Here is a 26,359-nt window from a genome sequence, read left to right as displayed (position 1 = left end):
GTCTTTTCTCTTCTTTGTTCCACCTTCACTGTAGAGGTGAAACGGGACCTCAAGGTACGCTACTCCATACAGAAGAATACAGTATGCTTCCCAAGGCCGAACATACTAGTTTAGAGAAATTAAGGGCCCAACTGAAAGTTGATGCAGGCTATTTACTATTTACTATTCACTATTTACTAGCTATTTACATGATGCAACACGTGGGAAAAAAAAGTTTCTTACACTGTTGGAGAACGTAAAATATGCAAGACACACGATTCCTATCTTAAACTGCATAATCAAATTAAGATATTAAAACACTATTCAAGATTTATTTTATGTTTGTAAAACTGTTTGAGAGGATTGAAGAAAAAACAAATAGTACTTTTTGGGACAACACTAACTATTTACAGAATAAACATCTATGATAAACCACACAGGGATAATACTAGCAAGCATCATGAGAACAGCTTGACAATCTGATAACAGCTGGATACTTCTTAAAGTACTGTTAACTTCTGTGGAATCTCAAGCAGTTCCACTCTAAGTGATCAGCATAATCTAAATCTGTTACAGATAAATTTTCAGAAATTAAGAACTGTATAATGCAGCATGGTAATATACTTCCCTTAATAGAAAATGGCATTTATTAGAACTTCAAATTACCTCTTCAAACACACCCCAGTGGTGAGAAAGACAGTAAATGTTGCAGACTGTGTTTCATTTATGCTACTGTTTCCAGGATATAACCCAGATTTTGTCCAACAAATCAGTAAGTGAGAAATTTTTTTTATTGCTTTGATTTTACATTAGAGATCCTGTACAGATTGCCAGCTTAGGAAGCTGTATCTCAGTCTCTAAGCACCCTACAAACAAGACTTAACTTGAAGATGAAAACTTGCAGCATGCATGCAGATATATGCATATATTTCCAAATATATGTCTGTAATTTCAAAACATCTCCTAGTTACACATTCTAGGAGAACAAGTTCTTTCACAGTATTTCAGGAAGGCAGTATTGAAATGAAGAGTGTGACTGAAATAAAGAAAGCGATAGGAAGAAAGCTAAAGATGATAATGAGACTTAGGTATACCTGTATCTGAAAAATTTAGAGAAGCTGATTAAGTACTACACAGATTGTATTAAGGAACTAATGTAGGACAAAGGTGACCTCAGACATTGAAGGCTGAGAAAACTGCTCAGGAAATATACCTCAGCTTCTCATCTACAAAATAAAAATATCACACTACTTTGTAGGAGTTTTGCAAGAATAATTTAAAGAATTTTCAATACGTAGTGTACAACACAGAAAAGCCCATGAAGAAGACAGTAATTCTACATTTAAAGCTGGATTAGTCTAGTGTAGAACAAATAAGCCTTGGGGCCATCCACTGAGCAATGAGGACAACAGTAAATAATTGCTCACTCACTGAACTGTGTCTGTACTGCACACTGAATGAAACAGGAATCCTATTAGAGAAAAACGGCATGCAATCATGTAATTAAAGACTGAATCACAGTACAAATCAGAAAGGAAGTGAATTAAGCCACTACAAGTAACTTTAATTACGCCTGTCTACGAATGTAGTGTGCAACCTGTTGCAGTTTTCTTCTAACAATATCTAACACAGAGAACGATTTAGGATATTGTTATCTACTATTAGCATATGAAAAGAATAATAGTCCCTCCATCCTTCTAGTTTAGGACACATGTATTTCATCTGACTTCTTACCTTCCATTACAAAGCATAGATAAAGAATATGTTAACCGGAAGGAGTTGAAAGCTCTGACCATCTTCATTTCATTGAGGCTCATTAACACAAAAATATGTATTTTCTAAAACTGAAGAATGCTATTTTATTTATTAACTAAGTACTTAATAAAGCTGTTCCAGAAACCATAATGATATCCCTTCAAAATGTCTGGATTTAGAAGGACGAGAATGAAGAATTCTAATTAAAAAAAAAAAATAAAAATCATGTATGTTTTAAAACTTACTTAATCTTTTTCTAGGAATGTTTTATTACACTTACATCCTGAAATCACTGTACAAAATTTACTTGCATGACTGACACGTAAACAGTATCTAATGCTGTGTTTATCAACAAAATTTAATGCAGTAAATTAAATCCCATCGAAAAGTTTATGCATCATCTTCTCAAAATAAAATAAAATAAAATAAAATAAAATAAAATAAAATAAAAATGTACAGGATTAGTACCTGCAACCGTGCTTTCAATAGCTGTTGTTGTGTAATTTTCTCCTTAAGCTGCATCATTTTCTCAATTCGTTGGTTAACTTGTTGATCTTTTTTGAGCTCGTTTTCATAAAATTTGGAGCCCTGGAAGAAAATTATAAAAAACTGTAAGGTTTTAATTTGTCTTTTCATCTAGTAAAGTAAAAATTTGATCTTTAAATATAGAAAGTGTGAAACACAGTAATGAACACTTTGGATTTTCAGACAGCTGATAAACAAGAGAGATTGATGTTTTCTTTCAATATCAGACATACACATCATCTTTTTTTCCCCTCAGCAATCAAGCATGACTTGTTAACTCTTGCTCAAAGAATTCAATAAGAAAATGTTAGGATGAAGAACTGCCCAGTATTTAAGACTTATTAAAGAAGTTCTTTTCTGAGATCCCCTGCAGTATTTCAAAGTTGAAATTATGTAAAATCTTACCATAGCAGAACTGTGGATAGAGTTTGTAAGTTTAATTTTGAAAGAACTAAAAAAGAAGGAAAGTTTCAGAAAGAATCAAAGCTTATTTTCAGATTTCTTGATCCATACATGGCATTACGTTCTCCTGCTTTACTTACAGAAATGTAGCCTAATACAAAGAAACCTATTATTGGTTTTGAAAGCCCTTTTCACAGTTCATTCCATTTCAACACAGGTGATTAAACAGTAACTGTCCCCGAGAAATAACTTCTCCATATGTAATTATGAACATATTTCTGACAAAGAGCTAACTTTTCAAGAAATAATGGACACAATAAGGAGAGGAAACTTCTATATCAACAGGAGTCTTAACACTACATAAAGTACTGTTGAAGTGGAAACACAAGTAAAGTATGCTTGCTAAATAAATGCTTTTTCTAGCACGTTCCCCATCCCTGAGTTTACCCCAGAGTGTGTAAAGCACCAACAAGAAACACTTTCTTACCACTGTGGTAAGCTTGGTATGGTTTGGACATAATAGAGTGACAAATTCCTGAGCAAAAATACTATGCAAATAACCTTGGGATACAGTAACATCAAATGAAAAAAACATTCATGAAAGGAAAAGAAAAAAAATATAGAGCTGCCTGAATGAAGTGTTATCCCCGTATAGTCGCATCTGCTGGCCCTTTAAGAAAAAAGTAAGAGGACTAATATTCCAGTGCTTTGTAGAGGTGTGATTTCTTTTGTGTATCTTTGGCACAAAACTGCATGCTACTAGCCACCCCTCTCAAGAATCACTTGAGACAAAGGACAAAAAGGAAAGGACAAAGGAATTCTACTGAAAACATTAAAAATCCATTCCCATCAACTTTATCTATTATGAGAAAGGAGATATGGGTAGAAATGCTGGCAAGGAAAAATAAATAAATAAATACATTCAAACCAACCTTGGAAGCTTCCATGATGATTTTATTAATTTTCTCTTTATCCAAACCTTGCATTCCAGCTTTGTTATCATTGAGGCCCATTCTAAGCAGAGCTCCACCATTATAAGAGCTGTTATCAGCATTTTTCCCGTTGTCCATAGTACTTTCTGAAGACCAATATCTTTCCTGAGATTTAGTACCTGGAAAGAAGAAAAGAAAAAAAGAATTTATGTTATGTACTTGTTTCTAAGTTCCAGCTGAACAATACAAAAGTAATTTGTAGAACTCATTTGCTGTTTATTTGTTCATGAAAACAGCACATACATCACAAACATGAAGACATATTTGTGTAAAGCGGCTGACCTTCCATAATCACCAAATAAAGCCATTATCAGTCTTTGGAAACAATAAGGTTTTACTTCTTTAGAACTAAAAAATAAACTTTCAAAAGTCCCCTTACCAGAAATAATTGTGCTTCATCAGCTTCAGTAAAGGTCAGCTTCTCATGTCCTACACATGAGACTTATCCCTGTATGCAATCCCATCAGAACAAACAGTAATATCTTAAACACAGTAAGCTGCACTACTTCCAAAAGCAAACAAACAAACAAACAAAAAAACATAATGATTTTAAATTGTGGAAGATCATCATTCATTTAGTCCTCATTCCTGCTTGAGGTGTGCCATATAAATTTTCCCAGTAATTTCTAGCTCAAATTCAAAACTTCTGCTTGAATTACAGCTCATCTTTTGAAAAACAGACGGCTTCAATTAACAACTTTGAATAAATCTTCATTGTTTACTTCAGGGAAAAATTCCTGCATTCTTTTTCTCCATTAATTCATAGAGCCATAGCATCCAACTAACAGAGCATACCAAACTTTTACTACTCAATTGCTGCCATATGTAATTTCTTACATGCACAGGTACTTCTGATACGTGACATCTTCCCTTATGCCTTACAAAAGTGAACAGCTGAACTTTTCCATATACATACACTGTTTAGATAAAAAACTGATCTTAAACTGAACAAACAAAAGCTGCCTTCTGGAGCACGATCTTGCGGTCGCATTTCTACCAGATTAAAATATGCAGGATCCAAGACTGATATTGGGTTGAAAAATAGAATGCAAATTTGTTACTGGAAAAGCATACAGAAGTACTTTCTTCCTATCCTAAGCTGTTCACTAATGAACAGTTTCAGCTTTACTTTCATGCAGGAAGAATGTTCGCTCCTAAACTTCCCCTTCAAGCTGCTCCCTGTGACACGAGCCCTTCCTGCTAGGAGAAGTCACATCCTTTCAGGCTCTTACAGCAGCTCTGTTAAACACAGCCATAAACTACATAAATCTAAGAGTGTTACATTTTTTCTAGAAGGTATTTTTAAATGCTGCTTTAACTACTGAAGGACTTATGTGGAACTCACTATCGACCATACTGAAAAATGTTATTATGCATTTTTCAGTTTAAAGCTATTTTTTGTGTGTGTGTGTGTGTGTGATAAAAGAACCACATGGGTGACTTATTTTACATTAATGGTGCAGTGTTGTTATGTTCATGACAGTCACCTCCTGAAATACACTACTCAAATGAAATTAGAAGTAAAGCCACACATTTAAAAAGTTCTGCCACAAATACCCAATTTTTAATCACATTCTACCAATTCAGATTGTTTTGTATGACACCTTCCAAAGACACAAGACCAGCTAAGTAACGTTGTATTTGTTTATACTGCTTGTTGCATTTCAAGGAATAGAAAGTACTTGGAGATACAGATAGAGATTCTAGCTCTTGGCACTGCTGTAGCTATAGTGCTACTGAACAGTCAGCTGGGATTGGGAAAGGCTTCATAGCTCTAGTGTGTGTCTATCAAACAAAAGACCACAATGACAAACACTGTCATTAATCTTCCACTTACCGGAGCCTGTAACAGGACTGCTAGACAGAAGCCAAAAGGGAAAAAAAAAACAAAAACCTGCATTGCATACTTCAGTTCCAAGTTTCATCTTGAGTTCATGCCACTTCAATTAGCTACTCAGTATTTCCAGCATTACTTTCAATCTATGGTAAGCAGTGGGCATAACTGCAAATAAACACTTTCCTCAGGGTAAATCACCCTTCCTTACTTCCCCTGGTTCTTTCATCACTCCTTCTCTTCAAGAACTTGGTATGAACACAGTTATTGCTTCCCATTCCAGACTCTGGTCCCATACTTCTGAAAAAGTCTCTTTACCCCTAGCATGTACAAATCTTTCTCCTCCTCATTCATAAAGCCTCACCTTTATAGCAAGGGCTTTAAACACTAACTCATGTGTTTACCTTGAAGTACTTCCCTCCCACATTGCTATATATCCAATCAGAACAAAACGCCACAATGATAAAACAGTTTTGAAAAAGTCTCAGAAATGCCAGTCTCCTAGTGTATTTTACTTTCTCATCGTCTTGTGCATACCAATAATACATCAACAGTGACAGAAAACAAAGTGTATAAAGTAATGCCTTAGCTGGAATAAAGAAAACACTTATCTGAAGACATGAATCACAGAATCACAGAATCACAGAATTGTAGGGGTTGGAAGGGACCTCCAGAGATCATCGAGTCCAACCCCCCTGCCAAAGCAGGTTCCCTACAGCAGGTCGCACAGGTCGGCATCCAGGCAGGTCTTGAACATCTCCAGAGAAGGAGACTCCACCACCTCCCTGGGCAGCCTGTTCCAGTGCTCCGTCACCTCACTGTAAAGAAGTTCTTGCGCATGTTTGTGCGGAACTTCCTATGCTCCAGTTTCTGGCCGTTTCCCCTTGTCCTGTCTCCACTCACCACTGAAAAGAGTCCGGCCTCGCCATTCTGCCCCCCACACCTTAGATACTTATAGACCTGGATCAGGTCCCCTCTCAGTCTTCTTTTCAATGAAAACATGACATCAATTCTCCACAGAAGCTTAAATACATAGAGGAGAGGCATGAACAGAGCTTGGAGTCTATCAGAATAAGAGGTCTGAAAATACATTAAATATTCAGCATATTTAAATGCATCACAGAAGCTACAATAGAACAACAGATAAAGCACTGTCAGACGAAACACTCAGTGGATCATCTGCAGTAATGACAACTTTTAAAGGAAATGCAGGAGAAGCACCATTTGAAGCACTGTACAAAGTGTTAATAAAACGTCAGTGTAGAAGTGTATGGTCACCATGGAAAACGGTCTCCATGGAAAACTGACCTGGAGAGGGCAGTCAGCTTGTGGTGCCTTGTGTTTTAGCTAAAACACGTTGAAGAAGAGGGTAAAAATTTAGGCTAATGAAACACTAGTTTAGAACTGTCTAGGCAAGGAGTGACAGATTTGTGACATATTTGTGGCATGCTGTCACCTCAAGAATCTGCTGCAAGACTGCGCTGTTTCCATTAGAGGATGTTAAATTTCTGTCACATCAAGAAAGAAGGGTATGAAATCAGAGGTCTGTAAAGGCAGTCTACAGTTAAATACTGTTCTATTATTCTTGTAATTTGGAGATGGGCATGTGGAGCAGTAGAATCATCTCTATTTAGAAGAAATAACTTTTCAACTGCTACTGAAAGGGCATCTGAAGATAAAGAAGACTTGAGCACTAACTGCCAATTGGTAATGGCAAAATAGAAAGGTGGAGAGGAACCACAGAATATAATTACTGTGTAGGAAGCATTGTTAGAAGTCTGGAATGCTTCTAAATGGAAAAAAAAAAAAACCTAAAACACTAATGAAACTCTTCTAGAAGCAAGCACAGAAACTCAATTGAATAAAAAGGTTGGACTGACACCAAAAGAGCAAGTAACAGATAGAAATTATTTCATTTCAAGTGCTTCTACCTGTATTCATATTCAGCATCTGTTTGCATGAAGTAGCCTGAAGGAGACAGGTTATATTTGTGAGCTGCACTATTCCTCCTGTCTGTATCCACTAAACACCCAGCAATTCAAGTAACAGAAACTCTGTGTGTAGTGTAAGAACTTAAAAACACTTCTTATTACTTTCATATAGTAAAATACAATGTGAGAAAAAGATTTAAAAAAAACACATTTCTAAAATATTCAGTTCTGTGGACACAGCTTTATCTTGCAAAGCAATAACATTCACAAAATTGTTAACATTTTGTCCTTTATTAATAGTGTAACAACTTGCTGAGAAGCAACATTAGGAGTAGAAAGTGACAGCTGTTTGCGAAACTTGGAAAAAGAAACTGTCATACCAACCAAATGATAATTTGATGCATGTAAATTGTGTAACCGTTCTCGTGAAGAAAAACTGTTATCTATGCTATCACAGACACTCACACCAACAAAAGAAACAAAGCATGAGATGAAAAGTACTGTTACACAACTGCTTATCCTCCTTACAGCTCCAAGGAAATGGAAGGGATCCCCCTTTTATACGTAAATTGTCTAAATCTAATATTCATGGCATAAAAATATACAAGATATGTAAAAATATACATATGCTGAAGTTGCAATAGCAACATTTCATGAAAATCTGATGCCTCATTTATTACAGTCCAAAAAAAATTTCCTACTTTCTTTTGATTAAGATGTTTTGGATATTTCCTCAAGCTCTTCTAATTTTATTTTAGAAAGGAAAAAACAAAATGATGACATTTTGACATATCTCTACGTATAAACATGGAGAACAGGGGATGGACTAACTTTGTGAGCCCTTACACTGGACACAGACTGTATTAGAAGAAAATAAATACTATCCTTAATTTCTGTGACAAGGTCAAAATGTTAATATAAGTCTTGTGAAGAGCACTGAACGCACAATAAACAGCTAACTGAGATGAATAACTTAGTTCATACAATTCTGACCATAAAGGATCACTTTACAGCCTTCTTACTAAGACCAAGTGCAGTGTAGTATGAACTGCACTGTGCTCAAAAGACAAACACTTGTCTCCCTGCCTAGTGAGAAAAATATAAATGTCACAGACAACACCTTTGGCATTTACTTTCCACTTCAACTGAAGATGGAATTGAAGCTTAATGTTGCTAGAAACCTCCTCTATTAAAACAGGGTAACGAAATGGATACTCTTAATTAGCAGTTAGTGTTCCAGAACTTAGGAAATCTCATTCGCTTTTTTGCAAAAATGTATATAAATGTAAAATACAGAATATACTAATGTATAGTAGCAAGTTATACACTAAATCAAATTATAAAAGTTCAATTGCCTCACCTTCTCTTTTTTTTTTTTACATATTTTAATACTCATGAAAACTGTTTTGACAATAGAATACAAAAGAACACAAAAGAATTGAAGAATCTGAAGAATCTGAAAAAAGAATGCAGAACAAACAAGCCAAACAGACTGATTCAAGAGTTATTCTCAAACTCAAACCTTCGATAGCCTTCCTTAGACTGGAAATTATTACTGCTGGAAACCACATCACTGGCCACCTCAGAACAAAGCTGATCTATAAGTAATAAATAGAAACCTTCTCAGTAAGACCACAATTCACTCAAATCAACATTTTAAATCAACAACACTTTGATTTTTCCCCAAATGCTAATTAAGATAGAACAGGTGGCCATGCAGCTACACTTCTTATTCCACTTCCTGTACAGAAATATCTTTACCTAGGCTCTGCATGTAAGTGTTTGGAGGCAGCACCCACTACTAAAGAACTAAACCGCAGCTAACCCGCCTGGGTACAGGAATTATTGCATCAATATAGCCAAGCCGTGTGAAAAATGTGTCACCAACAAACACTTTGCTTTATTTCTTGAATTTATAAGACAAGAACAAGCATATGCTCAAACTAGGAAGACTCAGTACTACAAGGATATTTTTAACGTCCCTGATGTTTAAAAGGTTATACCCCAATAGTGCATTTGATTTCATTCTACCTGACTTTGTTATTATTTGGGTGAGCTAAGAATTGCACCCTAAACAGGAACATTTGCATCACATCTTTTCCATCAAGAAAAGTTTTGCTGCACCTCTCTTTACTGAGTATTCATTTGGCAATGAAACATTCTGGGTGACAGGGTCAAATTTAACAAGCTCCTTAATTCTTATTTCCTTGTAAAAACACATTCCCTGGATAATGATTTAAATATCACCTGCACTTTGAAAGCCTTCGCTTCTCAGCAGAAGAAGCCACCAACAAAGACACGTGCAAGCAAGCACATCAGACTGTCCTTCTGAACGATCAGCTCAATTCTCTTCAGCCACTGGGGGTGATGGTTACCGGAGTTATGGTTACTGAGCGGACCCCAGAAAGAGGACTCATGTCAGTTTTAATCCTGCAGAGATTCTAAATAATAGAACTGGCAGGAAGAACTGTGCAATTGTATTCTCAGTATGTGAGCATACACAGCATTAGTTACCTGGGTTCCCTACTAGCAATGTTCAAAACTACCATTTCGCTGTTCTGTCTCAATGGATAATAGTATGTTATTTTTCTAGAAAAGCCGATTAAAATTCCAAGTGCTTATGCTGAGACAGCCAAATGGGACTCTTTTTCAGGTAGCAGCTGTCCCAGCATTCTCTGAAAACTTATATCCTAACCAAATACTCAGAACTAGCTTTCTAGAAGCAGAATCCTAGAATCATGTCTTTTCTGAAATCATCAACTTACAAATTACAGACAATCCAAGCCTGCAGTAAGAAAATTCATGCTGCAAAACAAACAGGTAAGAGACTGCCTGCTACGTGAAAGGAAGATGTCAAACTATGTATGTTATGCCATTCATTAAGCTACCAGGATAATTCTTCCCTTACACAAAGAGCCAACTAAAATGAAACAAGTGCATTACCTACTTATGATAAATTTTCTGCAGGCAAAACGCGGTATAATAGTGCTGCAAATCCTGCTTTCAGCTCCTCTATGGCTCTGTTCAGAAAACCCCATGACTTTAGAACTTCAAAGTTTATTCCAAAGACAAAGAACTATGGTATCTTCTCTTGCCTCTACTCAGTTTCACAAGTTATTCTAAACTGAAAGACATTCACCTCGAGTTTCTAAGCAAGGTTTCCCTGAATTTCTAAAGTACTGAAAAAATGCTTGATTACTTTAAGCCAAAAGGAAAATAATGAAGGAATTTTTTATACCCAGGACCCTATGCTACTAGGCAATATGGTCATGTTTAATTAAAGCTCCTTTAAGAATCCCTTAAGAAAAATAATCCTAAACTTAAGCTATGAGCATGAACATACTAGAAAATATTTATACACTAAAGATTAATGTGCTTTTCTAACAAACAATGAAGACAGTACAGCTGAATGTGTAACAACACTGGAAATTAAGCATAAAAATAAGAAAAATTTGATATTCATAAAATTATTCATTTAGTGATGCTTATGACTAGTATCTTCAGAAATGTAGAGTCCTTACAATTTTTAAGTAATGAGGAGTACAGACTGGATACAAGGGTTTGTGGTGAAATTATGATTACAGTAATCAAGCACAAAATAAATGCCCATTGAAGAAGGCTGCCCAAAAAGGTTGTGGATGCCTCCTCCCTGGAAGCATTCAAGGCCAGGCTGGATAGGGCTTTGAGCATCCTGGTCTAGAGGGAGGTGTCCCTGCCTATAACAAGGGGATAGAACTAGATGATATTAAAGGTCCCCTCCAATCCAAACCATTCTTTGATTCTGTGATTCTATGAAGAAGACACAGGAAGAGGTAAAGATGAATGTGTGGTCTACAGCAGCCTATCAGATAGATCATCTTCACTTAACACGGCTTTGTATGACAGGTTGGCCTTGGAGCATACAAATCAGATTCTTCATAAATTAAACAATAAGACTAATTGCTTGACATATTCCATCTGCTAATGGACATTCTGCCATGGGACCAGACTAGAGCTAGTAAGAAGAAGAACCTCTTAAAATACATACAGGATGAACTTAAGGTCCTCAGTGCCAAATCTTTCCCTTGAATATCTACTCCCATTGCACCACAGAAATGTAGATGTGACTTGGTCTCATTAAAAGTAATAGGCAGAGAGTAATATACCAAAAGGGTGGTTAGAATATCAGAGAAGAGCTAATTTAATTCAGGTTATTCACATTCTCAACACATGATTAAAGAACAAAAACTAATGAAATAAAGGTAAAAAATAAGACACTCCAGGAGGTTGTGGCAGTTATAAATGGAGAAAAAAACAAGAAGATAATTTCATTATGATGATTAGGAGCCTGGAGCATCTTCCTTATGTGGAAAGGCTGAGAAACCAGAGACTGTTCAGCCTGGAGAAGACAAGACTGAGCGAGGATCTTATCAATGCTAATAGATATCTAAAGAGCGAGGGACAAGTGGATGTGGCCGCTCTTTTTAACAGCGCCCAGCAACAGGACAAGGGACACAAACTGGAACAGAAGTTCCATCGAAATAGAAGAAAAACTCCTTTATTGTGATGGTGAGGGAGCAGTGGAACAGGCTGCCAAGAGAGGTTGTGGAGTCTCCTTCTCCAGAAATATTCAAAAGCCCACTGGGCGCTCTCCTGCACAACCTGCTGTAGGGAAGCTGCTTTAGCAAGGGGCTGGATAGGATGATCTCTTACAGAGATCCCTTACAACCCTTACAGTTCAGCAGTTCTTGATCTGTAACAGCAACTGCAACCAAGAGGTCAATCCTAGAAAGAAAGTGAAGGTTCATGGCTAAGTACACATCACCATCATTGCCAAAAGCTTTGCTCAGACATGTCTGTTCACTCCCTGCTTTCAGATCAGAATAGAAAAAAGAAATTCATTCAGAACTTGATGGGGGAAAAGAATCTGATGTTAAAAGTGGTGCCACTTAACTTCATAAATGTGCTGCAAAGAAGAACCAAAAGTTATTCCTTCACATATCAGTACATACAAAAGTCAGCCACCCTGCTTAAGAAATGCAGTACATCGCAACAGATACAAAGCAAAAATAGCATAGCTTCTTTCTAAATAGCAGATGAAGCAAAGGGCCTAATTTCTCAACAGCTTTTCCTAAGTCTGAAAGTTGTCAAAAACAGTATCCACAATAGCCCTGACAGAAAGTATGCATCTCAGAGAGAAGTAGGAAAATTTCTGTGACCACCCTTTATTTCCAGTTGTTTAGGACAGCGACGTGCTGCTTTAACACTCACTCAGTACAGAGAATTTATAATTACAGTGCAGACATCTTCATACAAAAGACTTTGAGATGGTATTCATGTTACTAAAAGTTTACCTATCTCGTATATGGATAATACGCATATGTACGTAGGTCTGTCATAAAGGCTCTTCAATTTAAAAAAAAAAAAAAAAAAGAAAAAAGTAATTTCTCAAGCTGCATCGCATGGGAAAAATCACACCATGGTTTGTCACAGAGAGGCAGTCAGAGAAAATCAGATTTCAGAGCATCATTCCTCTAATACAACCAGTAGCATGCACCGCAAAGCTAAGCCTTCCCTCACCCAAACCTTTTGACGTCTTCTTCCCCCCGAGAATTAAGCAAAAACACACGAGCCCGCACAAACCGTACGTCCATTCCAACCTGCTGTATCTGCTCGTACGCTGTACAGCAGTCAGCTGGCACATCTTTCTTCTGTAAACGGTTCTACCCCCACAAACAAGGTTACGCATCCCAGTCAGAGCTCTAAAAAAACACCGCGTACTACCTGGTGCCCTGAGCTACAACAGCAGGCGCGTAAAAACAAGGGACCGGGCTACCTGACAGCTCAGGCAGCCGCTTTTCGATCGGCTCCTACCAGTCCAGGCAGCACTGCTGCCCCACGTTCGGGGAGGGAGCGAAATACCCCACCTTATCAGAGAACAAACCCAGCGCTACGGGAAAGACGAGACCAAGATGGCGGCTACGAGCCGGCGGGAGGGGAACCGCCGGCACGGTGGACTACAACTCCCAGCATGCCGCACGCAGCGGCGGCCTCGGACTCCGCAGGGGAGACTACAGCTCCCGGCGTACAGCGCGGCTCCGCCAGCTGGGCCGAGCGGGGGCGGAACGGGTAAATAGCAGCAGAGCGCCCCCCCCCGCCTCGCGTAAGATGGCGGCGGCGGCGCCGTGAGTGGAGCGCGCGGCAGGCGGACGTGCGCTCGCTCCTCCTCCCCTCGCCACCTCTATGTTGTGGCTGCTGCCGCGGGCCGGGGAGCTGCTCTGAGGGAACCGCGCGAGCCTCCGCCTCTGGAGGCCGTTGGCGGGCGCAGAGCGGTGCCGCTCAGGTAGAGCCGCTGCCGGCCGTTCCCGTCTGCTCGGCAGGAGACGCTGAAGCTGCTGTGGGCAGGGGCCGCGCGGCTCTTCCCCGCTCAGCGGTGGCTGCGGCTCGAGTCTCCATGTCGGACAACCAGAGCTGGAACTCCTCCGGCTCCGAGGAGGACCCCGAGACCGAGCTCGGGCTGCCTGTTGAGCTCTGCGGGGTGCTAAGCAAGGTAAGGCGCTTCGCTCCGCCGCACCCGGCGGCCTCGCGCTTCCCTTCTACGCGGCGGTTCCCGGCTGCCTCCCCCTCTCCTCCCCTCCTCCGCCGACAGATCCCGGCTGTCAGCTCCTTGCCGCCCCGCTCCGGGGCTCGCTTGTATCCGGCAGAAGCGCTGGCCGGAACAGCTGCCACCTGATCGCGAAGGCTGCCAGGGAGCCGCGCCGGCCTCCCGCGCCCCCTCCCTCCGGCAGGGGCACCGGCATGTCCCCGACGGCGCTGCGCCGGGAGGGGCCCGCTCACCTCCCCCCGGTAGCCTGGCCCGGAGAGGTGCCGTGAGGGAGCCCCGCCTCGGGCGGAGCCGCCGGCGCGGCCTCGCGCCCCGGTCGGGCTGGGAAGACGCCCAGCGCGGAGCCCCTTTCCTCGCGCTGCGAGAGTTGGGTCCCCGGCGGCGCGGGGCGCATCCTCTGTGCGGCGGGGCTCCCGGCTGCCCTGCGCCGGGGCCCGCGCTCGTCGCTCCTCCGTAGCAGGCACGGGAGCGGCGCAGCCTTCGGTGTGACTATCAAAACAGTGCCATAAACCAGCCCTGCCGCAGGAGACACGGGAGGAGGGGAGCAGAGGAAGGAAAAGGGCACTACGGCTCGTTTCCCTTCTTAAATAGAAGTGCTGCTGTTTATTATCATTTCTTAAAAATCGCTGGAAATGAGATGACTTGCAAGTATGCTTAGAGTGACGCTGGAAATTTTACTTTGGGGGCAATTCTGAAGCTGTGTGTTGAATCATTAAGTTTGGGAGCAAAAAGATTTTATTTTTACAGAAAGTACTTTCAGAATTATGTTGAATTAAAAAAAAAAAAAAAAAGTTCTTTCCTGTCCTGTGTGGCAAGGCTGGGCATCAGCCTGCATGGAGCACACAGGTCATGGGATACTGAGTTCATAACTGGCCCTGACTGCTAGGAAAACAGTCACAATGAGGCAGTCCTCTGCTTGTTTGTGGGAGAGTCATAAATGCTTTGCAGTCTAAAAGCATTCCTAAATCCAGAGATAGGAGAAGGCTCTCGTGTGAGATCCTATCATCTGTAGGGGATGGGAGAGGATGAGAGTCATGAGATATGACAGCACTCAAAACACGAGGTTTTGGTTTAGTAGTGTAGGTTTTTCTTAACAATGTGTTCTTTTGATTGGATGATTCTTACCTTAGAAACTTGAATATTTGTTAGGATATGGTTGGTTCTTATATTGGCAAATATAGAAGTAATGGGTGAAGTCATGGTCTCTGCTGAAATTTATAAAGTTCTGATGTGCAAGACTTGTAATTTTTTTATAATTATACCAAACATAGTTGATGTTGCCCTTTCTGTGAAAACCCGGGGGATGTAATCTCAGTAGTCAAAGCATGGTAAAACTTGTTCCAGTGAATATACTTGAGGGATAATTTTACCTTTTGCTAGTTAATACCTCAGTAATACTTGAAACAAATTAATTAAAATAGAAGAGTACCATTACAAACTGATTACTGAGTGTGTCTCTGTTTTTAAAACTTTGTTATTAAATAGCAGATCAGTGAAAGTATGCTGCATTTCTGTATGCTTAGTAATTTTTCAACTCTGTAAAGAGAAGCTTTTAAACAAACAGGATAATTTTGAAAGAGAAACTTACTAGAAGTACATTTCACTGCTCTCTGAGTGTTTCCAAACTCTAGGCATTTTCCATTACAATTTTCCTTACAACTTTAAGGTGGATACGAAGAACTCTACCATGGAAATGTCTTGATACATGTGTGCTTTAACCAGTGGTCCTTTGTTTGCAGAAACCTTTTTTCTCTATGAGAATACTTCAAGGATTCTCTTAATTCCTGTCACATTTTGGTTGCAACAGTTGCAACAGCCAGTGTTGATTGCAGCAGCAAATGCAAGGTTGGCTGCTATATTTACCTCGCTTAGCTGTGTTAAAGGAGGAAAGATGCTTTCTCTCCTGTCCCATGCTCTTTTGGCCAAGATACCTTTGGGCTTTGCACTTCATATTTGGTAGGAACAGAGAATATAATAGAGACAAAGGAAGGAAGGCAGTGCAAATACACCTTCGTAACAGTTGGTGCTATTGGTTCAGATACTAAACGCAGCTGAAGTGCTCATATTGAATGTAGCTATTGAGTTTATTAGGAGGTTGCAAAAAGGTTTATTTTTGGTGAGTAAATGTAGGTCTCACCTGTGCTTGAAGATAGCTAGTAATTTCTCAGGTAATAGAATTTGTTGTCCTATTTAGTGCTTAGACTTCCTCTTGCCATTAGAAGAGCTAACATTTAGTTATGAGACATGTGCTAACTGATGCATGTAATATAATGTGGGAATTATCCCATTGGTCCACTTTCTTCTCCCTCCCTGTTTCAATGTGGTAAAATGGTGAATAGTGGTTAGGAAGTCTTTGTTGTGATCAAAGAAATGCTTTCCTGATACAATCATTGTCAGTGTTTTTGTTTTCCCATTTCCATTATTTAAATTCTGTTTTTTTTACCCTGCATTCGAAGTCCTAGCACCAGTGTGTTCCCAGAGTTGTAGAATAGTTGTGATGCTCTGTTGGTGCTGTATGCTTCTGCAGGGTGTAGTTCTTTGTGTTGGGAAGTTGTAGCAAATACAAGATATTAATAATCAGGACTTTTTTAGTCAACTTGTAACAGTACATTTATATGGTGAATCTAGGACTGTTCCTGGAATGTCAGTTGCACTGTATACGTGAATGTTGAGTCCCTGGAAAGATCTTAGTAACAGGATGATTCGATGTCTCCTGACAAGTAATTATCATCTTAATGATGAAGTAGTTATGGAATTAAAACCTAAAGCAGTATCTGTGGGTAGTAACAAATTGATGAAGAACTGGTGACTTTAGTTGCTATAATGGTTATATGCTCTACTGGTAGGATAATGGCATGTATGCTTTCATATGAGAAGAGTTAGAAAATTTGGTAAAATCACTTTGGTATAAGTCACCTTATATAAATAAAGTGTTTTAAGTTCTGCTTAAGTTTGGCAGTTCATCTTATTCAGATTTAAGATAACAAGTCTAAATTCAAGGTAGAATGTTTGGTGTTCCCCTCCTGTGTCCCCCAGTTTGTCACTGCATTGGTACCTTTGTTTAAGTGGCCTTGGGAGCAATTTTACATCAAAGACATCTGTTATCTTCCTGTTCCTGGGAAGCAACTGGTTTTTAGTACCATATTTCAGTGACTTGCAAAAGTGTTTTTTCAGGAGTCCTGATCAGAAGTGTAATGTTCTCAATTGGTAAGAACTTTAAAAAAACAAAAACAAAAACAACAACAACAACAAAAAACACTGATACTTGAAAGTTTTGGAAATATCAACAAAATTTTAAAAATATTTTTATATTTTCCATTAACAGATTTTTGATTTTTTTTATAGTGGACCAACTACATTCATGGATGGCAAGATCGGTGGGTGGTTCTGAAAACCAACACACTCAGTTATTATAAGTCTGAAGACGAAACAGAATATGGCTGCAGAGGCTCTATCTGCCTGAGTAAAGCTGTGATTACAGTAAGTGCTATTGCTATCTTTTCATGTTTTGGGTGTTATGTTGTTGTAGGCTAATATTTAGTGAAAGCAAATATGGATATAGCTATTTATTCTGTTATGTCACTTAATACTAAGTTAGTGATATCCTGCAACACTGTGGAGCAGGGCAAGGAGTTCCTAATTAGAAAATAAGCTATTTTCATTTGAGATTGCAATAAGCAGCTTTCTGTTATGCTTAAGATTTCTGTGCATAGGGGTACAGTTTCTCTGTGGAAGAGGTATTGTTTTTCCAGGGCTCAAACTGAGACATGAAAACAACTTCCCAAAGGAATTTACATCCCTCACAGTCCTTACACTTTGCACTGGAAGAAAAAAAAAAAAAAAGGTATTTCTTCAACTACTAATTTTCAGAACTTAAATTTGTATATTTCCAAAAGGAAAGCATTCTGCTGCTTACTTCTTTCTCTAAATGTGACATGTGTTTCTGCCTAATGCTTAGAGACTCAGTATTATGCTGATAAGAGTACAGTACCTGTGTACAGATGCAATCCCATAGTGATGAAATGGCCCTACAGGATAAAGGAAAATCTTTTTTTGCTGATTTAAAAATCTAATGAATTAATTTTGACTAATCCTTACTGAAGTCATGCTGTAGCTTTTCTTTTACTTTTAATTAGTTCATTTATTTGACAGAGTACACATGGAAAGGTTTGTGTTGAGAAGGACCTTAAAGATGTAGTTTCACCCCCTTGCTGTGAGCAGGGACACCATTCACTAGATCATATTGCCCAGGGCTCCATCTAGTCTGGCCTTGAACATCTCTAGGTACATCTTCATCTTCTCTGTGTGAACTGTTCCAGTGTCTTACCAACATCTGAGTTAAGATTTTTCCCCTAACATTTAATTTAAATCTCTGTTCTCGCCCTGATTGTTGACTGTTTGACCGAGAGGTCTTCCATGAAGGCCCCTTCTAGGTACTGGAGGGCTACAGTGAGGTTTCCCCAGATTCCTTAAGTAAACAGCCCCAACTTTCTCAGCCTTTCTTCATAGAAGAGATGCTTCAGCCCACTGATCATCTTCATGACCTTCCTTTGGATTTTTTTAGCTCATCTTCTCTATGGCACATAAGTATACAAGAACAGTAGTATTTAATTTAATTCCACTGAGTGTGCTATTTCAAGATGAGTTGGGGAAGACAAAGGAGAAGTACTCGTTTTAATGTATTCATGGTCATCTATAATTTCAGCCTTTAATCAAGAGTTCCAAAAAGGTCTCCTGTTAACTAGCAAGCGGCTTAACGTGTTTACTGGACAGAGACAGGAAGGTGGTGACAAGGAAGTAGACCAAGAGAGGTCTGGAAGTATATGTTGGAGCATATACATCCAGCCTGCTGGTTTTGTGGTTTTTTTGTTTGAATTAAAAATAAAAGGTATAGAAGTAACAAAACTCTTCTAATATCCATCCCAAAATAATTCCTCTTCAGTCAGTGCAGGCTAGTCAAATCAAAAGGTTGGAATCTATACTTTAGAGCGTATCATAGCATTTCAAACTCCAGTTGTTGTGGTGTGAGATAGTACAGCACTATTGCTACTGGATAAGTGCTGATACTGCACTTTTTGTGGAGAATTTGGGAAGCATTTTGTCTTCTGAGAAGGAAATGTTAATTCTGAAACCTCTTTACAGGTAGGTAACTTTTCTATTCTTTTAGGGTTACCTTAGGGATACTTTAGGGTTGAATAGTTGATTTTTTTTTGTTGTTGTTGTTGTTCTTGAGCTTCAGTGGTATACTGAGAAAATATGTTGAGAGAAAAAGAGAAGAGGGTACAGTTCTAAAAGTTAACTTGATATTTTAGTTCGGTTTTCATTAAGAATTGTGCATTGTGAGGAGTATTTTGTGCTTTAGTTGCTTGATTTTAGTTTTAAATGGCATCTCCGAGGCCTGGTAAACTTCTGTTAATTATTTCTAGCTGCGGTTAGTGATTGCTGCTTCAGTATTAGAGGTTCAAGAATATTGTCAGATCATTTATTGCATCTTCAGTATATGGAAATTTGTTTAAAACTGTTAAGAAAACACTTGCTTTTCAGAAGCTATTCATCTGGGCCAGAGTTTAAGAATGAATACTACTAATTTGGTAGTTGAGTTGTAAAAACTAGCTTTTTTAATCCTGTTTTTAATAGTAGAAAAATAACTACAGTCAAATCATAGAGTGGCTTGGGAAGAAGGGACCCTGAGGATCATCTAGTATCCAACCCCTTGCTGTTGGCAGGGCTGCCACACACTAGATCAGACTTCCCAATGGCCACCCAACCTGGCATTGATCACTTACGGGGTGAGGCATTCACAGCCTCTCTGGGTAACCTGTTTTAATACCTCACTACTCTACAAGTAAAAATTTCTGCCTAACATCTAGCCTAAAACCCCTTTCCTTTAGTTTATGAGCATTCCCTCCGCCTTGTCACTATCCACCCTTGCAAAAAGTCAGTCTTCCTGCAGATAAGGACCCCTTGAAATAATGAAAGGCTCCACTGGAGTCTTCTCCAAGCCCCACTCTCTCTACTTTTCTTCACAGGAGAGGTGCTCCAGCCTTCTGATTATCTTCGTGACTTTTTTTGGATCCTTTCCAACAGCTCCAAATGTTTGAAATATTCTTCCTGTTAATCTTTACTTTCACGTTCATGTAATATCTTACTGTAGTGATAAGCTAGTCAGCATGTATTTAGTGTGTAGGAGAAGGTCAATACCTTATAAAATCTTGAGTTAACAGGAAAACTACTTTTGATGTCAGTGGAACTTACTCTTTACTGTATGTTGAAGGTTAGTGTGCTAGAGAGAAATTGAGTTTCTTAGTGACTAAATGCTCAGCTACAAATGTTCAATAGTTGGATTCTTTATGTATTCTTTTCCTACAGTGTCTTGCAGTGCTGTACATTTATTTTCTCTCAATGTTGCTGATCGAGAGTATGGCATTATAACTGTCTCCCTTTTAACCTGGTATGTTACAATCAGGTTTTCTTCAGTACAGAGCAATACGTGGGGACTAATTGTATGGTGTTGATGCCTGTAGTGCTTACACTTATGAAATGATTGTATTCTTATGAAGTTTCTTCTGAGTATTTAGATTAGCTGTGCACATAACTGTTTTCAGCTGTGGGCACAATGATTTTTGAGTTCCCTTTGCTGCTTGAAGTACAGAATGTCCACATTTTATTGATGCATAAGCATAAACTTAGCTTCTGTCACTGAGTAGTAGTAATGCTGTATTTTCAGAGATTAATATCAGCCTGATGATTAGTCATAGGATTAATTATGAGATGTAAAATTAGTATTCAGAAAACCACAGTCCCTTCTGGTCTTTTTTAATCATTTATATCACATTGGGCAGAGATCACTAGCAAATTCTACAGGGGTATTTTATAAGATGTCTTGTTAAATTAGCTTGTTAAAGTAACTTCAGATATTTAAGTCTAGAATTACAATGTAATATTTCTAGAACTGGTGTGTCAAGACAATTGTCATTAGTCCAATAGAAAATACTGAGTTTGGTCAACTCAGAATATTAACCATTGAGACTGAGTTGATTTCTCTGCAATAGGAGACCAAAGGAAGAATATTTCATATGTCCTTACTGGATCACAACAGATAAAGAACTGTGAAGAATTTATGTACTGTAAGTTACGAAGGAGGACAGTGGAAGTCAATAGCTGATGCTGATTTGCTGAAGACAGCTGAGGAAAACCACTTTGAAAATGTTTGACTGGCTTATAACAGAGCAAAGGTTGAACTCATGAGTTCTGCTTAATGGTCAAGGCATGAGAAATCTTAGGTATTTATTTAAAAAGAAAAGTTGATGTATGAAGACTTGAACTTCATTCTATTACTCCATCCTGAACATCCTGAGTAATTGTTGGAGTTGATTATCAGGTGATGCTTATTTGAGATGTCCCTCATTACCATAAAACCTTATTTCTTCATATCTAATGGCGATTTCTATGGAGCAAGGTTAGAAGTGGATGTTGATGGCATCTCTAGATGTGGGTCTTTGAGCTTAGATTTGTAGTTGTAAAGGGACAGAGTCTGTCATTCAAAACATACAAATGGTTAATAGAGTTGGAAATCCAACTTCTGGTAGAATTGGCCTTTCACATTATACTATCTTCAGCTTGGTTTCCCATGTTTGTGCCGTCAGTGCCTTTGTGTAGAGGGTCTTGTTTATTCAGTGACTGCTGAATAAGTAACATGATATTCGTAGAAAAACTTAATCTGGAAGGGAATTCTGGAGATCTACTGTACCTACCCATCTCCAGACAGTCACCCAGGAAGGCCAGCACTAATACTTAATCCTGGTGATAATTTATATTAATAAATTTTCAAACCTGACTACAAATTCTTAACATCAAAGAGTTTCTCTGAATTCTATGTTTTTTCAACGAAAAGCATGTCTGTTTGGAACAGCTCTTGGTTATGTACAGAGGATTTTGAAAAGCACTTAGAGAAATGTCACACTTGACAGTTTCAAAGAATGCTGAAGCTTGATAATCTACAGTAAGGAAAAAATACAAAGAGTAAACAAGACTTACTGAAAAAGACTAACACGAGAAGAACTGAAAAAATCTTGTTCCATCTCAAGTTTGAGCTCTTTAGACAGATGTCATCCATTGGTTGGTGTACTCTCTGTGTTGTAGAAAAACATTTAAATTTCTAATTTGGTAGCTTAAATAAGATGCAGTAATTGTGCAATTATTTGCTTTGCTTTTTGTTGTTTTGAGATTATGTATACTTGTGTTAAATTTGTAATGGAAATATACTATTGGTTTTATCTTAAATTTTAACACTGTTTTCTTACGTTGTAAAGAGACTTTTAGTTCTTTTACAAATGGTTCAACTAGGATTGAGTAATGAATGCATTTCACATAATGGGTGTTTTCTGTGAACAATTTTGTAGAGACTAGAAGGAAATAAAGGAATTAAGATGCCTTAAAGACAAGCAATGATATTAATACACAGATTCAAGTCATTCTTGTTACTGAAAGTTTAGATTTCTTGTGTCTGTTTCTGGATGTCTGGAGCTAGAAACAGGCAAGGCAGAAAGCAGGAAGTCTACCAGAGAGTCAGCTTGTTCATCTTAGACAATTCAACTTACAAGTTATCTTAGCCATTTTTCCTGAACGAAAAAAAAAATTGTTATTGCAATGAACTTAGTAAAAATTCATGTTATAAATTAGGGGTAGAATAAACATAGTTTAGCCCCAGTTTACAAAAAAAAACTTGAACACTATACATGGAAGAGATAACTTGACTGCTTCCTATTTTAAGCGTGTCGTTTCATTATACATTCTGAAGAAACAGCAAAGTAGTTCTTTCTAGTAGCCAGTGCTAATAATTAAAAATTCCTCACTTTTTTAAGATATCATTGGTTTAGCTGTCACCCTTATACTAGTATTTATGTATAGTATAATGCTGGCCACCATTAATAAGGTTGAACACTTTTGAAGGGAAGTAGCATTTGACAGTTTTAAAAATAGATTGACAAGTTTACAGAGGATGCTTCATGCATTTATCAACTGCAACAGATACAGAAGCTTCCTGTGAGAGATCTTTCAATAGATCTTAATCTCTACAATCACATAAGATTTGAAATAGACGTGTTATTTTTTTATTGTTTAAAAAACAGTATTGCTTAAAGCACTTCTTATGTGAAGAATCATGTATTGCAACATGCTTTTCAGAACTTACTGTGACATTAACAGTGCAGTAATGTGTTTCTTTTATTATTGAATTTTGTTATTTTATTATTTTCATAATTTTACACAACATGAAATGCTTTGGAAGGTGTTGGAATAGTGAGGTATAGAAGTGGACCCTTTTGGAGGAATGACACAAGAAAATCTTAGATTAGCATTTACTAGCTACTGCTCTGAACTTTGATCTTACTAACAAAACTGTATATGGTAAGAATAATGTAGTTAGCAATTTTATCTACTGACAGGTTTGATTCAGTCAGCTGCTAGTGAAGTTGAGTACAAACTGATAGCATTTCTTTGGTGAAAGGTTTTTTTTAAAAAAAACCTAATCTGTAAATCATTGCCCTTGACAGAAATAGCATAGCAGTGAATTCATAATAATTGCTAATTGTGTGGAAATATATTAATTTCTTTTCAGTTGTCTGAGGCTGGAAAAGAGTCTGTTTCAGTATGACGTGATGAGCATTAATTCATTTTATGTAATTTGATAAAGTGCTTCCTCAGCCTTAATTGTTATTAAAAAGATGATCTGGGTAAACTAAGGCACGGAATACAAACCATAAATAGGGATTTATTTAGGGCATGAGGCAGTTAATGTTTTTAGCCTTTGTCTTGTTTAAAAAAAAAAAAAAAGTTGTTACTTTCAAGTTGGTGGAAAATATCACATTAATGAGATTGAAATATTGGAGATTCTTGATAGCCCATTGAGGAAACTCTGCAGATGCTAGTGCTGTCAGGAATGTTTGTTTGTATTTGGAAGTCTTGAGATGGTTGCATGTTGGAGAGGAAAATGCCAGACTGATGAAGAGAGAGTTGATGCCTAGGAAATGAAACCGGGCCAGCGTTTCTGCAGCAGGCAGGTATTCTTTGAAACATAAGATTCTACTGGACAATTATTTTTTGCATTCAAAACTTCTGTATATTTGTATATGGATCTTGACAGTCTTTGAATCTGAACCAGCAATGGTTAAGTTGATGTTCAAAATTAAAATGGCAGAATGTTGCCCTTTGATTATCGAAGTGTTAATATTCTTGGCAAGCAAAAGGCAAGTATTTGTGAGGAGGGAAGTAAACAAATTGGTTTATTTTGTAGTGTGGGTTGAAGAAATTAAATGAGACATAGAAAAACAAGCATCCAATTCAGTATAAATGAAACCAGTTATTATGAAAGTCTTCATCGATATGATTAGGATCTAGAAAAAAATGAAATGTGTTAAATGACACATTGAGATTACCTAATATTGCTGAAGAATTCTGCTTTAGGACTCAAATGTAATAATGTTCCCACACACTTGAAATTGTGACTGTAATCCAAGAGTACTTGTGTCCACTTTATTGTCAATTAACATATTGTTCCTCTCCTTGACTTTTTTCCACAATTGATGTCTAATTCAGGATCATTATTTCTGCTCATGAGTGTACCAGTGCATTTTCATGGTGTTGAATGCTTCTTACAAGACTTAAACAATTCTAGTGCTTGCATTTGGTATTAATGCTATGCTTTTATATCTCTGAATTTTTTTCAGTCTTGTTTTCAGTCCATATTGTTGCTCAATTTGATTGTTGTTTTGTCTTCCATGAGATTTATTTATAGTTAATTTATTGTTTGTGGATTCAATTGGTTTGTGCTTCTCCTCCCCTCTGGAGTTGCTCAACTGCCCTGCTCTGTCTTACGACAGCCATTAATGACATTTTTAACATCTCTGCTGGGTATACTTGTAATACCAGACCTTACTTCCTGAGATGTGTTCCTGGAGTGCCAAGTAAAATGCTCAGAATACTCACTTATGTCTACTGATTTGCTGCTACACCAGGCCACCTCCTTTTTTGCTACCTCCTAAAGTTAATAACTCATCAGCTTTTTGCTTGTTTGCACACAAAATAATTATTCAGATTACTTTGTTAGTGTTCCTTCTGCATCTCCAAGTTCATCTTTTAGATTGCTTTTCAGACAAACTTCAGAAGCTGCTTTTGCTGTTATACTAGTTTTAATCAATGTGGTTTAGATCAAATCTTCTGGCACTCTTGAGCCACTCCCTAGTCTGTTTGATATGTTTTTCTACCATTGTTCCCCAGCTAAGAGAAGTGGTTGAATAGGATTTACTGCCCCATGTCTCTGGCAGTTATGAACCCAGATTGTTTTACGAATTGTCTAACATATATACACAGAAAGCTTTCTTTTAAGTTGCAGAAGGTGAAAAGCTGTTTGAAAACTATATGACTGTAAATACAATTGTGTATGTATGTCGAAGAATTAGGTGAAATGGAAGAGTTCAGCCTAAGCTCCGACAAATCAGGTCAATTTTAAACTTCAATACTCAGGCTTTTAGGCTGACATTAGCAACATTCTTTGTGCTTATAATAATAGTTCTTACACATCACTGTGCAGTAGTTCTTGCACACAAATCATGAGTCAAAGCAGTGAGTTTTCAATTCTTATGTTTGAAATTACTATAAGTATGCAATATCATGAAGCAATGACGTATGGCTAGTTTGATGTCCTTGCTCATGATGATTCTAGCTGATGAGGTCGAGGCAATTTCACTGGAGAGCTCCTTAAGAAGGAGAGGAGGGAGCAGGACAGACATGCACTGGATTGAAGTTGGCATCTTCTGCCACCTCACAGTTTGTGATTTCTTAAATGGTTGACCTTCTAGGTCCTGGATTCTAGCTTCTGGTCTGGGGATTAGATGTTACTTTGCCACCCTACAGATGAGGCCTTGCCGTGTTAATTGGTTGCGTTGATGGCTTTTCCCCTTGGTCTAGCACTTCTACTTAGAGCAAAAGCAGTCTTTGTAGCTCTGGAGGTTTCTCTTTTTCTCTAGCCAGTGATTGACAGTTAAATTGTGGTTCTGGGGCATTTGCTTTCGTATTTGTTCATATCTGAAAAGCTGTTATCTAGAGTTTAATCTGCATGGTACTTATGAGACACCTGGTGTACCAAGCCATAGTTCACAGAGTATGCCTTACGAAAAATTGATAATGAGCCTAACAGATCAGGACCAGGGCCTTGCATAGCTAGCAGAAGATTTATTGCCTATTGCTAGTAATGGTAATACTGCATTTATAGAAAAACATATATGGTTGTACTTCTATAAGTTTCTTACAGTCTATAGGCTCTGATTGGGTGCACTCTGAATTGCTGAGGGAGCTGATG

General features: G+C 38.2%; 2 protein-coding genes across 8 annotated transcripts in view; one reads left to right on the top strand and one right to left on the bottom strand.

Annotated features, from left to right (window-relative positions):
* The window catches only part of POLK (DNA polymerase kappa), a 34,486-nt gene extending 21,092 nt beyond the window's left edge, over positions 1 to 13,394 (bottom strand). For 2 of the 6 annotated variants that reach the window (XM_042875368.1, XM_042875369.1), the window contains exons 1-3: positions 5,491 to 6,086; positions 3,594 to 3,772; positions 2,203 to 2,322 (exon numbers count right to left, since the gene is read on the bottom strand). In XM_042875368.1, the coding sequence (XP_042731302.1) occupies positions 2,203 to 2,322; positions 3,594 to 3,772; positions 5,491 to 5,578 (387 nt within the window). In that variant the 5' untranslated portion in view covers positions 5,579 to 6,086. The other 4 variants (XM_042875372.1, XM_042875371.1, XM_042875373.1 and 1 more) reach the window with 4 other exon arrangements.
* Positions 13,395 to 13,643: 249 nt separating this feature from the next.
* CERT1 (ceramide transporter 1) overlaps positions 13,644 to 26,359 on the top strand; it is a 72,765-nt gene continuing 60,049 nt past the window's right edge. Inside the window, exons 1-2 of one of the 2 annotated variants that reach the window (XM_042875143.1) lie at positions 13,644 to 13,947; positions 17,347 to 17,481. In XM_042875143.1, coding sequence (XP_042731077.1) covers positions 13,852 to 13,947; positions 17,347 to 17,481 — 231 coding nt within the window. In that variant the 5' untranslated portion in view covers positions 13,644 to 13,851. The remainder of the gene's footprint in view (positions 13,948 to 17,346; positions 17,482 to 26,359) is intronic. The other variant, XM_042875144.1, reaches the window with a different exon arrangement.

The sequence above is a fragment of the Lagopus leucura genome, unplaced genomic scaffold (assembly GCF_019238085.1).
Source record: "Lagopus leucura isolate 7727_CA_CO unplaced genomic scaffold, USGS_WTPT01 Super-Scaffold_100014, whole genome shotgun sequence".
NCBI lineage: Eukaryota > Metazoa > Chordata > Aves > Galliformes > Phasianidae > Lagopus > Lagopus leucura.
Note: the sequence above shows the minus strand (reverse complement) of the source record. Positions and strands in the feature narration are given on the sequence as shown.